Consider the following 12,960-nt stretch of genomic DNA (forward strand, 5'->3'; position numbering starts at 1 on the left):
GGAGCACTGGAACAGGCTGCCCAGGGTGGCCGCGGAGTCTCCCTCTCTGGAGACATTCCAAACCCACCCGGACGCGTTCCTGCGCAACCTGCTCTAGGTGACCCTGCCTTGGCAGGGAGGTTGGACCGGATGATCTCCAGAGGTGCCTTCCACCCCTAACCAGCCGCGGCAGCTCCGCCCCGGGGCTCGGGAGGTCCCGCCGCGTGCTGCGGCCCGGGCCCGCCCCGGAGGCGGCCGGGAGGGCGTGAGGGGAGCTGAGGGGAGGAGCCGGGCGGCAGGCGGGCTGGCGGCGCGGGGCCGGCGCTGTCCCCGCCCGGCGGTGGCGGTGCTGCGGCGGCGCCGCTTCGCTTCCGCGGCGGGGCCGGGCCGGGCCGGGATTGGCCGCGCGGCCGCCTCGCCCCAGAATGCAGCGCATGGCGCGTCATTGAAGAGAGACCATGATGGCGGCGGCGGCCGCGGCGGCGGGGGGCGCCCCCGAGGTGATCGCCCAGCTGGAGAACGCGGCCAAAGTGCTCATGGTGAGGCGGGCGGCGGCACCGCCGCGCCCGGAGCGCCGCCTCGTCCCCAGAGGGGCGCCCGCGCCGGACCCCTCTCCCCTCCCCGCCTCCGCTCCCGCCGCCCTCGCCCCTCGGGCGCGGGGCTCGGGGCGCAGCTCGCCGCGGCTCGCCGCCTCCAACGCCCCGTCCCGCTCCCCGCTCGGCCGGGTTCCCTCCCTCCCTTCCCGTCCTTCCGCCGCCGCGCCGGCTCGTCCGTGTGGCCCCGCCGCCCGGGCCGGCCCCGCCGCGCACGCCGCGCCGCTCCTCCATGTGCCGCCCGCTCCCCGCCGCCCCGGGCGGGCTCTGCCGGCTGCTGGCGCCCCGCGCTGCCCGCCCCGGCTGCGGCGTGTCCGGCCCCGAGCCCCCGCGCCGCCACCGCCCGCCGAAGTTGCCAGTGAGCAACTCTCCGTGCCTCTCTCCCGGCGGCGGGGCCGGGGCCCCGGGCAGCTCCCGCGGCGGCGGAGGAGCGGCGAGAGGTCGAGCCCAGCCCAGCGGGGGCAGCGAAGCGCCCTGGGCAGCGTGGAAGCGGCCTCGGGAGTGGCGCGATCCGGTTCCAGAGTTTTCCTTTCAGCGGAGGAGCACCGAGGAGCGAGAGGCTCACGGTGCTGCCGCCTTGAAGCAAAGCCATTAGTGGTGCTTCGCACTTGGTCTGTTTATTATCAATTAACTGTCCCGGCTGACTATGAGTGTGTTATCTTGTTTCCATAATTGCGTGAACAAGAAAGTCCATATGGCACAGATCAGAAATGCGATGGAGCTGGATACCGGTAGTGACCATTGGTGTTAAAACATCTTGGGCTTGCATCCTTGTAAAATACTTGTTTGAATGAAAAGCTTTAGGTTGGCTGGTATAGTTAACAGGTCTTTCTTGCAGATCTCTTGTCAATGTCTAGCTGAAAGCCTTCCCCACAGAATTTATCTTACCAAAAAGCGATTCTGACAGAAATAAATTTGTAAGTTGTTGATATTAATGGGATTTCAAAAGAACCAAAGAGAAAGTAGCAAACTTTTTCTGGTATCGATTAATCAATGGCCAGAGCCTGAACAATTGCAGTTTAATGTCTCGCTGACTGTAAAGCAACAGGTGATCAGCTTTACTCGTGGATGTCCCATCAAAATATGCATGTCACTCCTTGTGAAGTCAAAGCCTGAAAAACATTGACTGTGTCTCCAAGCAGGACAGTAAAAATCAATAGTTTGACAACAAGCACTAGTCTTTTTAGAAAAATACCTCTCAAATAATGCCACTATTGATGGGTTTCAAGCTTTGAGCTGCTTTTGATTCATGCATGCTTTGCAAAACATGTCTGCGTAGATTGTTAGATGTTCTGCTAAGGTCTGTGTATCTCTGTTTTAAAAATAACACAAATGCAGCGATTACCAGGAGCTTTTGACAGCATAGGGAAAATAGGTAGTGAGTATTACTATGTAACAGAATATGTGTGTAGAACGAAGCTGATGGTTAGGTGATTTTCAGTATCAAACTGATAGCACGTGGAGTGATATCTCCAAAGTCTGGCATCTGTGCTTGAAGACTAAGTGTAACTTGTGTGGGCATTGTTTCCTTAGCATAGCCCTCCTAGCACAGAGTGGGAAAAGCAACTTACTGTGGAGTTGAATTAAATAAAAATGTTAATAAAGTGAAAAGGCACAGGCCTCTTATGGTAATGTTTGTGCTCCTGTTGAAGAATAGTTGCTGAACTTTCTGGTAAAAATATGTCTCAGGTCTGCAAGCTCACAGATGTTAGGATCCTTGTTGAATTTCTACCATTCTCCCTCTAGCCTCCGACAATATGAAACCTGACTTGTTGCGGTATTTAGCTTTTTCTTCTTTTACTTCTTTTCCACAACTGATTTTGGAAGTTTCATAGACAACACTAAATGGGGAAGAAATAATTAGGTGGCTCTTACTGACGAAGCTGCATGAAACAGAGACATTCACTAGAGCTGTCCATGAGGATGAGGACCCAGAATGAGGCTTTAAGCAGGGTTGGCTGTGGAAGAGCTGTGAGAACTGTTTAGGGTTACTGCTCTGTGTTCCTTCACAAAAGTCATCGAGTCTTTGGAGGGATGCTGGAGAGGAATGCAGCTCACTGGGTGCTTCACAAAGGCAGATGTGAGACCCCAGAGACTGAAAGGTTTACAAGCTCTGCTCCTGTTCTGTCTCACTAGCAAGTGGGCAAAAAGAAGGGCTTGACTGTGTCTCAGGATTGCACCTGGACAGTGATTATCTGAATTTCAAAGGGCTTCACTGTTTGGTAAAAGGTCTGCTTGGGGCTGAGGGCAGGAAGTTATCTCTGTGTGGCAGATGGGATGGGTGAACTGATCAAGCTAACTGGTGGGATCACTTAGAAAGTTATTTATGTAACAATCTGAGGACTTGGGGGAAGGAGGGTGATGAACCTGGTGCTGCTGTTGGAGGTCGTGAGTCAAGGTTAGCACCCTGCAGTGGAGCGACACCTGAAGCAATGGGAAAGGGCTGAGCTGTGAATGGTCTGACGATAGATGGCAGAAGGTTTTAACTGGGCAGGGAGCTGTGGAGGGATTCAGCAAGGTTTTGTTGTGACAGTCTGTCTCTGCTGAGATGGTAGCAATCCTTGCAAAATACAGATGGCTAGGGATACATCAAAGGTGTTTCAGCATATCAAAACACAGAGCAGGGAGTGGTGGTGGTTTACCAGATACTTGTCTTGATTTCAGACTGAAATATTGAGTCTTGAGGAGAATAATGGTGTGCTAATAAAAAGACCTGGATGTGTTTAATTAACTTTCCTTGAGGATAAGTGTGGATTACTGTGAGCTCTCTAAATCTTTGATAAGTATTTTCATAATTCTTTTTTCATTGCTCTGGGTTAGTTGAGTTTTCCTTTGGAAAATTACTTTTTAGATATCAGATAAAGTATGTCCCAGCCCTGATCTCCTAAATTGCTGATCCTTATGGACTTTACAAACCATGGCATGCCATGTTTGAAAATTGGAAAGGCTCAATCTTTTCTCTCACCAAGCTCTTCTACAGCTGCATGGGAAGCCTTTTCCTTTGTTACCAGTAATGCCTTTCAACAGATTCTAGGTAGCTCACATTCAAAAGGCTTAATCTGAGAAAGGATTGGAATTTGGTATAAATTGAAGAGTTGTTATAAAAGATGAAATTTATGTTGTCATTAGCGGCCAAATATGACTTTGAAGGCTGGTACTGTGACAGTTTTCTTTACTGTGTGTAAAAATAAAAATTAGGTATGTAATTCCTTTCCAGTAAAGCTATATGGTATTTACTTGAAGTAAGAGCCCCATTAGTGCTTTGCTATGAAGTTTTTCAGTGCCACAGGCTGGTGTCCATCTTTGGCCTGGGTGACTTTGGCCGGATAAAGACCATACACCAACATCCATATGAACTGAATTAATTTACTCCTCCTCCATTTGCTACTGGCATGGTGTCTCCCGACTGTGGATCTTCTATCTATTATGTTCTGTTTAGCTCAGGTGGTAATTAATGCCAAATATAATTAGTACTAGTTAAGCACTGTTTTAATAGCTGTCTTCATGGATGAGAGAAGACATTGGTTATATTATTAAGGAAAGAAATGTACATTTCATCCCAGAGGTGAGAGGATGATGTAGGAAGCATGCCTAACGCTGTCTAGTTATTGCTGAGAGTTTATTAAAGCAGGTTGAAATTTTCTAGCATATGATGTTCTCTGACACCTAAATGTAAATTCACAGGTTCACCCCACCTCCCTCCAAAAAGGAGTGCTGTGTTCTTACCTGCAACTCCACTTTCTCCCTTGTGACCCTGTGCAGAAGATATTAATACTGCTGAGATGACATAGGAATTAAACAAGGGAATGGATTTCTGTCAGGTTAGCAAGATGTATTGGCTATCTGTGCAGCCATTTAGGTTGCAGAGCTAGCACAGGGGCACTGAAATTAGATTGTTGGACACATACAGGGCTGGTCTGCCCCTGTTAGTGGTGAGCTGTCAGGTTGGCTCAAGTGTATAATATACCTTCACTGTACAATTTACTTGATAACTCAGACTCTCCTGATATTAGAAATGCCAGACTTTGCTTAGAGGTGCACACTGAAAAGAGACGAGGTTATGAGTTTCAGAAAGGAACATTCCAGATGGAGAAAAGGAAAAAAAAAAAAATCACAGTAAATGTGATTGGTGAAGGCAGTGGAGCAGACTGTGTGGAGAGGCTATGGGATCTCCCATCTTTGGAGATATTTAATACTTGACTGAACAAGTCCCTGAACAACCTGATCTAACTTTGAAACAAGTTCTTTTTTTGGGTGGGGGATTGAACGAAGTAGGTCCAGAGGTCCCTGTTAGGCTATTCTATGTGCTGTGGCTCTTGGAAGGTTCAAAAAACTTTTGGGCAAAGGCTTTTGCAGAAGAATTCCATACTTTAAAAGTTTCTAAATGTTGTGGCTGTGGTCTGTTTTGAAGAGGGGGGTGTTGGGTGTATGTGTTGCGTGATGTGGATGCTCACATCACCACCTTCTCAGGGTACCACTTACTTTGTGACTTATCTTGCTATTCTGAGGGAGATTTCTGGCTAAAGCTGGGTAGTCTGACAGCAGTTATACAAACTTCACTTTCAGATGTTCAAATAAGTTTACAGAATAAGAGCATAAGGGAACACATTGGTAAGATTGTTTATAGCATCAGCCATGAGAGTTTGTATGGTTGTCTCCTTTTGACCTTTCTTGGAGATCAGTACTGTTGTAGTAAGTGTATGAAACTCAGAAAATAAACCCCCTTGCCTTCTAGCCAGTCCTCAGAGATTAGAGGGGCTGGGTGCAGATAGGCTTAATTTCTCATTTATAACCAGTTAGGCACTGAAGTCTGGTCACGTTGAATAAGAGCTTTCATGGTTGTGGAGTCATGAATAGTCTGGTTTATTGAAGCAGTAGATTATAGATTCTTGTTAGATTGCTGATAACTGCACTGGACCTACAAAATAGGAATGCATAGCTCTGTGCACAAGTGTTCCCAGGTAAGCTCCAATGCAGTCAGAGACACAAATCTCACCACAGCACTGTACCTGTCTTGGGGAGGGGAGAGGAGCAAGCCCATTGACTTGTCTGCAGAATGGGGTTATGTTCTTGTCCTTCCATAGTGGAGGATTTCAAATACCAGTTTTATACTTCTTGGACAAATGGTCCTATGACTGTAGTCAAAAATCATTGTCTGCCTGTTGCTGCCATCATAGATGTGAGGTGGGGGGACATCTGTTTTCTTATTTTTGTATTGGTAGGTGTGCTTTTTAATATATAAGCAAGGGGATAATGAGGGTCTCTGATTACCTTCAGTCAAACTGAGTTATAAAATTTACAGCTGAAACACAGACAGCACAGAACTGTGGCACTTCAGTTTGCTCTTCCACACGGCTGAGGCAGCAGTGGCCATCTGACCTCTGCCAGGTCTTTACTCCCATCATTGTCTCCTCAGAGGAACAGACCTAAACCAAGGCTTGTTATGCAGAGTGAAGGGGCAGTGAGGCTGAGGGCTGGCACAGAGATGTGGGTGTTCTTCTGCACTTCACTGAGACAGCATCGGGCTGTGGGTCCTCCTCTTCAGCCCAGGCACCATTCAGTTGTGGAGCCTTGCTCAAGCCCAGGTGCAAGATGAGCAAGTGGCTTAGCTTGTGGTTTTGCTGAATCAGCGTCATCAATTCTCCATCATCTCACAACCTGACATAACCAGCCAGTCCATTTTCCACAAGGGCCATGACAATCCCTGTTCCACAAGGAAATTCAGTTTCTTGTTGCAATTTGTCTTCATTGTGAGGCAATTTTTCAGACTGTGGAGCATGGCTCATAGTAAGGGGAAAAGGGAGAGATGGACTACCTCTGCTTTTGTTACGGCAGGTTGTCTGTTGGAAGAAATCAGACAAAGGAATCATTTCAATGTTGAGAAGACTTGTGGAAGTCCTCCAAGTTGTCACCCATAAAACAAGCTGGATGTGTGCTATATTATGGCTGCAATAGACAAAACATCTGCTCAGATGAGTTTTTTTCTGGTGGTGGTCTCCAGCTGCTGATTTAGAGAGAAGGTCTGAAAAGTAAGAATAATCCTTTCACTAGTGGACACTTCACCTTATTTGAATTAGCAATTTCAAAAGCTTGAGATGATAATGTTTTTCTTCCACAAATGTGTCCAGTTGTTTTTGGAATGCTTTTTTTTTTTTTTTTTAGTTTTTATATATATATTGTTTAGTCTTTTTAGATACATATATACACGTTTGTCTGATTGCAATGGGGTTTACAAGTGTTTTTTGAAAAACTTGACGTAGTTATTTGAGTGAAGCCTGCTGTTTGATAGTTTAATTTGTTCTTAAATTATGAGAAATACCTATAAATTGTTCTGATTTTTCTTCTACAGTATCCTTTGTGATTTTTATAATTATCATATTGCACCCTCCTGTCATCTCTTAGCTAAACTGAAGGGTCTTGTCATTTTTTCATATGGGATATTTGTCCATACATCAAATCATCCCTCTGTAGTTTTTTAGATTTATGATATTGTTTTTGAATGAACTGACTACAACTACATTTTGTGGTGTGGATACTTGAGGATTTTAGATGGTTGTAAATTTTTTATATTCTTCTGTGTTCCTTTCCTAATAGTACTTAACACTGTACCTTTCTTTATTGTTTCAGAGCAGCAAGGTAATGTTTTCAGAGAAACATACCCAAGCCATCCAGATCATTTTTTGAAGCAGTACTGAGTAACTTAAGAATCCATCATGTATATGTATAGTTTTTTTCTTCTTTTGCTTAAGAACTGGTATGGTTGGTGCATTTTGCAGGCACACAGTTTAAATTACAGCTTGGGAGATAAGTACATGCAGTGTGCACCATGCTAGTGAAACTTGGGAGCAGAGAACAAATGCGCATGGAGCATATCTGTACTTCAGTGAAGAGTTGAGATTAGAGAAGTGAGAACTGATAGAGATTCTGATATCTTTGAAAAGTAAACATCGTGTTTGAGGAAATTAAAATCTACTGAAATGGGATTCTGCATGCTTAGGGTTTATTTCCCCTGACTGTTTCACAGAGGGAGTATTTGTCTTTTTGAATCAATATGTTTCACACCCATTTGACATGTCACTGTTTCATTGGCATATTTCTATATTTTGTTCTGAGTAATCGATGTAAATACTGTGTGCTTGCTTCTACGTTTATCTGCTGGAGGGCTTCATTAGTCCATAACTCCATCTGGATAATTCTTCTTCAGGCACTAGCCACTGCTGTTTTCCCTTTAACCTGCTTCCTAAGAGTCTTATCGTTGTTATGCTAATCTGTGTTCATTAGTTAATTAACAGCTTTCCCTATGGAGAGGTGGAAGAAATCCTCTTGATTATTAAGTTGAGCTGATCCTGTCACAAGCAGATAAGTAAAATACTCCTTTTCATCAATTTCTGACAGTGTTTTGATTCTAAAAAGTCTGTCTGAATTAGGTGTACATAGGATCTCTGCAATTTTGATGCATAGTGGGGTGTATGAGTGGCATAAACCCACATACGTCCTCTTCTTCCTCTTTCCTGTCTCCCAAAAAGGAAAACCCCAAACTTTGCTGCTTCAGAGACATAATAATGAGTGGCTGCTGTACAGTGCTGGCTTTGGCTCTGCCGAAACATAGGATAATAGTACACCCACCTGAGTGGTTGCATAGTGAACTAGATTGGGAAGTGAATGCAGAGAGAAAAGAGTCTTTTAATTAAAGTCATTTTCACTGTGTTGCTTTAGAGACAGTTCTACTACCTTGACTGAGATGAGAGAGCTTGCCTGTGCTCCTGAAGGAAATTTTGGTCAAATTATGTTAAACCGCATAGGAAGTAGCATGTAGAATGCTCTTGCTTTCAAATCAAGACTGAGACTTTTTTTTTTTAGTAGAAAATACAGTAAAAGTTATTTAAGTTAATGTAGGAGCAAGTGAATGAAAGTTTTTGCTTTTGTTACTTTGTAAGTCAGATAAGTTGGTTTAGTAGTGCCTACCAAATTCAAAATTTACAGAACTACAAAAGTGAATATGAAGAAAGGCTAAAGGTATATCATGATTTGTGCTGAAATTATGAATTTCAGTCTTTGTTGTCATACAGGCCAGCTGTGTTATGTGCAGCTGTGCAAAATGCTAGATGCACAGCTGTGGCAGTGTTGAAAATATGCCTTATGCCAGGGTCTCTTGAAGGCTTTGTATAATTAATCTGTGGCTGTGAAATCAGTGAAGTGCAGAAAGGTGTTTTGCCATGGAATTTTATGGTTTATGATGGTGGTCCCTGGGATTTCAAAAGCCTTGGCTAAAGTGAAGAACATCTGCAGTCCCAGGCAGTGTGTGATGCAGACATAGGCTATATTTTCACAGCAGATGAAACCAGCCTAACACTGAGTGGCAGAGAAAAAACATTACTTGTCTTTTTGCTGGATTGATTAGCTGTTAGGTTAGTGAGGCGGACTGGCTGTCAGAAGGAACTTGCCAGTTGCCAAAGCTAGCACAGGACAATAATGTGTGTCTAGGAGTGGAGAGGAATTAACATGGCTGGGTTGTTCAGAAATGGGTAACTTGATAGCTTTTAAGACACCAGGAAGTGATTGAGCCATGTTCAATCACTTCTTCAGGCTGCTTTGGAGGGACTTTGACTCTTTCTCATCCCAAGAAAATTGTCCTGGCTGCGTAGGTTTTTGCTTCAACAATGTGTGAAGGAGGGCAGGGGCAGTTTTTAGAATTCAAAAAACAGGATGCAGCACCATTAACGCAGAGTATGAAAATCTGCTATCTGTGTGTACTCCAGGGGCTGGTGCACTGACCTGTGCCACAGAGCATCTGTGGCTCTGGGACTTAAGCACTGATTTGCACAGAGATCAGTAGTGCAATTGGATGACAGCCAACACTCAGTTATACCTTCCTTTATTACTGTGAAACAATGTTCCAGCTGTCATTAACTGTGGCATTAGTGATAGTGTGTGCAAACAGTATCGGAGCTAATAAGCAGCAGAAACAATTGTACAAGAACAAAACCACACTGGATCACTGATGTACTCGTTGATGAGTTACAGCAGAGCTGTCACCTGTGTCTTGTGGCAGCACAAGAGAAGTCATATCTCTGTGCACTGCCTGTCTGGGAACAGGTGGAAGGTATCCAAACTGGTGATGTGAGGTCAAGTGTCATCCTCTCTGGCTCAGCATCTGTATGTGTCACTTCTCTGCCTTGGGCAAGCAGCAAAGGCTCTTCTCATTTTGCTTATTTTGTTTTGCTCTGCAAGTAGGTGGTCTTCAAGTTTTTGTTACGAACTTCCCCAAAACTGATCTGCCACAGTTAGGTCCTGTATTGGTGGTCCTGGCATTCACATGGTCCTTAAGTGAGTTCCTCACTCATCTTGCCATGACTTCATACAGTCACTGTTGGTGCTGGCAGACTCTGCCTGCCTGCTTTGGGTATCACCTTACTGCTCAGTTGGTTTCCTCTTATGTTACACCCCTCTTCTAAAAGCCACATTTTACACATTTGTCACTGGTAGATTTCAGAAGGATGTCTCCACAGCATCTCTGTGTAGATATGTGTGTACAGGAACTGGAGATTCTCAGCTGGGAGCCTGGACCTGTATCTCTATTGCACAGGACTGCAGCCCTGGGTGGGGAGGAATATGTTCCCTCTGTGCAGCTAGCTGCTGGTTTGATACTAGGTGCCTTAAAGCTGAATTGTGTGTTGTAAAAGCAGTGGCTGAAAAGCATGACATTAACCTTCAGTGATCTTATGTGCAAAGAGAGCTTTGCGTTTTTTCTGCATCATCATTTTAGTTTTTGTTTTGTTTTTCATCGAGGTCTTAACTGTTCACATTTTGTTTAGTTTTTTCACCTCCTGGGTCACCGGCTTCTACTGTTTATTTTGTTAATAATGTTGCTGCTGTTTGACTTCTCTTTCAACCATAGTCTTGGTACCTTCCCAGATGGCTACATCTTGCGTTGTTTTTGAGGAAATGTTCAAATAAGTTTACAAAACATTCATGCTCCTCTCTGGTGATGAGAGTATGAACAGTGCTTTCCTCACCTGTCAACAACAACCACCAAAGCCCAAGCACAAAATAAATGTGCTTCTTCCTGAGAGAATTAGGGAGGGTAAGATGCAAACCCTTTCTTTTGTCAGGTCGTTTTAAGTGGGATTAAGAGCAGATGTTGGGTAGCGTCAGGATAATAAATTGTTTAGTGGGGAATGTATAACCATTAAATTCTAATATCAAGAGAAATTACAATATTGTTTCTGGAGCTAGTCTCCTGTTCATTTTACAGTAACATTTCCTCTAATAGTGCTGAGAATAAAATATATAATTATGATCACATTTCTTCCTGATAATTTTTCAGTGGAGCCTGAATGTGTGCAGCCCTGTGACTATTCAGAACTTGAGGCTTGGCTAATGTGTGCAGATTTCTTAGAGTGAACTCAGGCACTCACTTTAAGTGAGTCCTAAAAATTGTGTCTTCTACATGATATCCCAGAATGTTTCTATATGGAATTAAAAAAAAAAAAAAAAAAAAGCAAAAGCTCTTTCATAAAAAATTCCTGTTTAGAAGAGGTTTTCTCAAAATGTGTGTCATGTGTCTGCTCTTCTGTATAACAGAGAATGAATACAGAGATATGTAACTTCTTCAGTATTGTGGTTCAGGCTCTATTTGCAAGAGCAGAACAAGACATCCTACTGTCTCAAGTATTTAAAATTCTAGATGTATTTTTGCTGTTTCCCAGTAAAAATGGGCAAAATGGGGAAGGAGCTTTTTCTAGGTGTGTTCAGTGAAAGTGCATAATTTTTCCTGGGTTTCAGTGAATGATGATATTCTCTTCACAGAATTAATTTCAGTTTCACAGTTTCTCTTGGCTCTCTTATCTTCCACCTAATGCAGGTGATGAACTTTCTCCTCTGGCTGCTATTCTGCTCCTCTTTTTTCTTAACCTTTATTTCTTGTCTTTATTTCTTTCTTATTAACCTTGCCTATTTCTTGTTTTTGCTTAACCTTTATTTCTTTGTATCTGTCTTATCTGCTTTCTTACATGATTCAGATATTGTACTTCATGTGTGTTTGACTTGTGTCTGTAAGTTTTCATTAATGCCCTAAGAGTTAAAAGCCATTAATAAAGGTAGGTGTTTTAGGCTGTGCCATTTTGAAAGTACACTAAACCAAAGGAGTTTTCCACATCCAATTTAGATAAACTTTAAAAACTTCCTTATCTTGCTTTTAGTCAAGTCTTCCTAAATAACTACGGTAGGAGAAAATGGTTTTGACATTCTAACATGATTGATGGTGGAGGAAGTGCAAAACTGTATTTTGACAGGGAGACTGGCTACCCTGTGTGCCTGCCTTTCTTCATTAGCTTGGTGGGAGGAAATGCCTTTTTGATAGAAGTCAAAGCCTATAATGCTCAGAACCCAAAATTTATCACTGTCTCAGTCTAAATATTTCATGTAATGATGGCTTTTGGCTTGTGTTTTGGGCTCTGTATGTGAGGTGTGTGGGGGTTACCCCTGTGATGTCTGACTCCACCTGCACATGCTTACTGTAGAAGGCTGTGTGCAAGTAAAAGTAATGCCACCCTTATAGCAGTGGGTGATTATAGCTATTCTTTCAGCAAGTATAATTTGAAATTGGACAATAGGTAAAAATAGATAGTATAAGACAGTTCTTCACACACAATATGAAAGTTTCTCTTGCAGGAGAGCAGATGCTGACTGTATTTGGTGTATAGTGAGCCTGATAAATGGGTCATATGTGATGTACATCTCAGTTATGAACTTTGGAAAACTAGTATTGCCATTACCAGCATTATTATGATCTCCTGTCTAATAGAAGAGTGATCCCAATGCTTCTTTTTTACTTCAAACTTTGTATTGAAATTTGCTGTCGCTATCTTAGCACATTTTTTTAAGTGGTGTCTGTGCTGTCTTAATGGCACAGAAAAGAGCAATACAGAGGTGACCTACTTGAATCTTACGATGAAGTTGCAATCAGGATTTCGGAGGCTGTGGATAGGCTAGGATCCTATCTCTTGCTGGAGAACCAGGACCTGTCACAGGGACAGTCCACCCTGCAATGAAGTTTGTAGTGTGACTTGATGCTGAGACTCCTCTCCACCCATTACCCGTGTATCTTCTGTGCCTCCTTGTGGGGAAAGAGAGAAGCAGCTGGAGTTGGTGGGAGCTGAGAGAGAAGCTTGGTTTATTTCCACCAGCTCTTTCTTGCTTCAGGATAAGGAGGCCAAGCTCACTCCAGCTCCAGGAGATGGTCAGAGGATGGTGTTGCCAAATTTGCTATCACTCAGAATTTAAGGCTAGCCACCACCAGCCCCTGTGATACCTGAGGAGTAGCTAGAATGCATGGCGGGGTTATTTTCTGCTAAATGTCCCATCTCTTAACAGGAAGATTTTGCCT

The 12,960-nt window shown here is 43.9% G+C and overlaps 1 protein-coding gene across 4 annotated transcripts in view; it reads left to right on the forward strand.

Annotated features, from left to right (window-relative positions):
• The first annotated feature begins 335 nt into the window (after positions 1–335).
• XPO4 (exportin 4) overlaps positions 336–12,960 on the forward strand; it is an 81,831-nt gene continuing 69,206 nt past the window's right edge. For 2 of the 4 annotated variants that reach the window (XM_085063128.1, XM_085063135.1), the window contains exon 1: positions 338–518. In XM_085063128.1, coding sequence (XP_084919254.1) covers positions 438–518 — 81 coding nt within the window. In that variant the 5' untranslated portion in view covers positions 338–437. Of the gene's footprint in view, positions 519–12,960 lie in introns of all 4 variants that reach the window. The other 2 variants (XM_085063144.1, XM_085063153.1) reach the window with 2 other exon arrangements.

Source organism: Lichenostomus cassidix, chromosome 1 (genome assembly GCF_008360975.1).
Source record: "Lichenostomus cassidix isolate B80296 chromosome 1, HeHo_3.0, whole genome shotgun sequence".
NCBI classification, from domain to species: Eukaryota; Metazoa; Chordata; class Aves; order Passeriformes; family Meliphagidae; genus Lichenostomus; species Lichenostomus cassidix.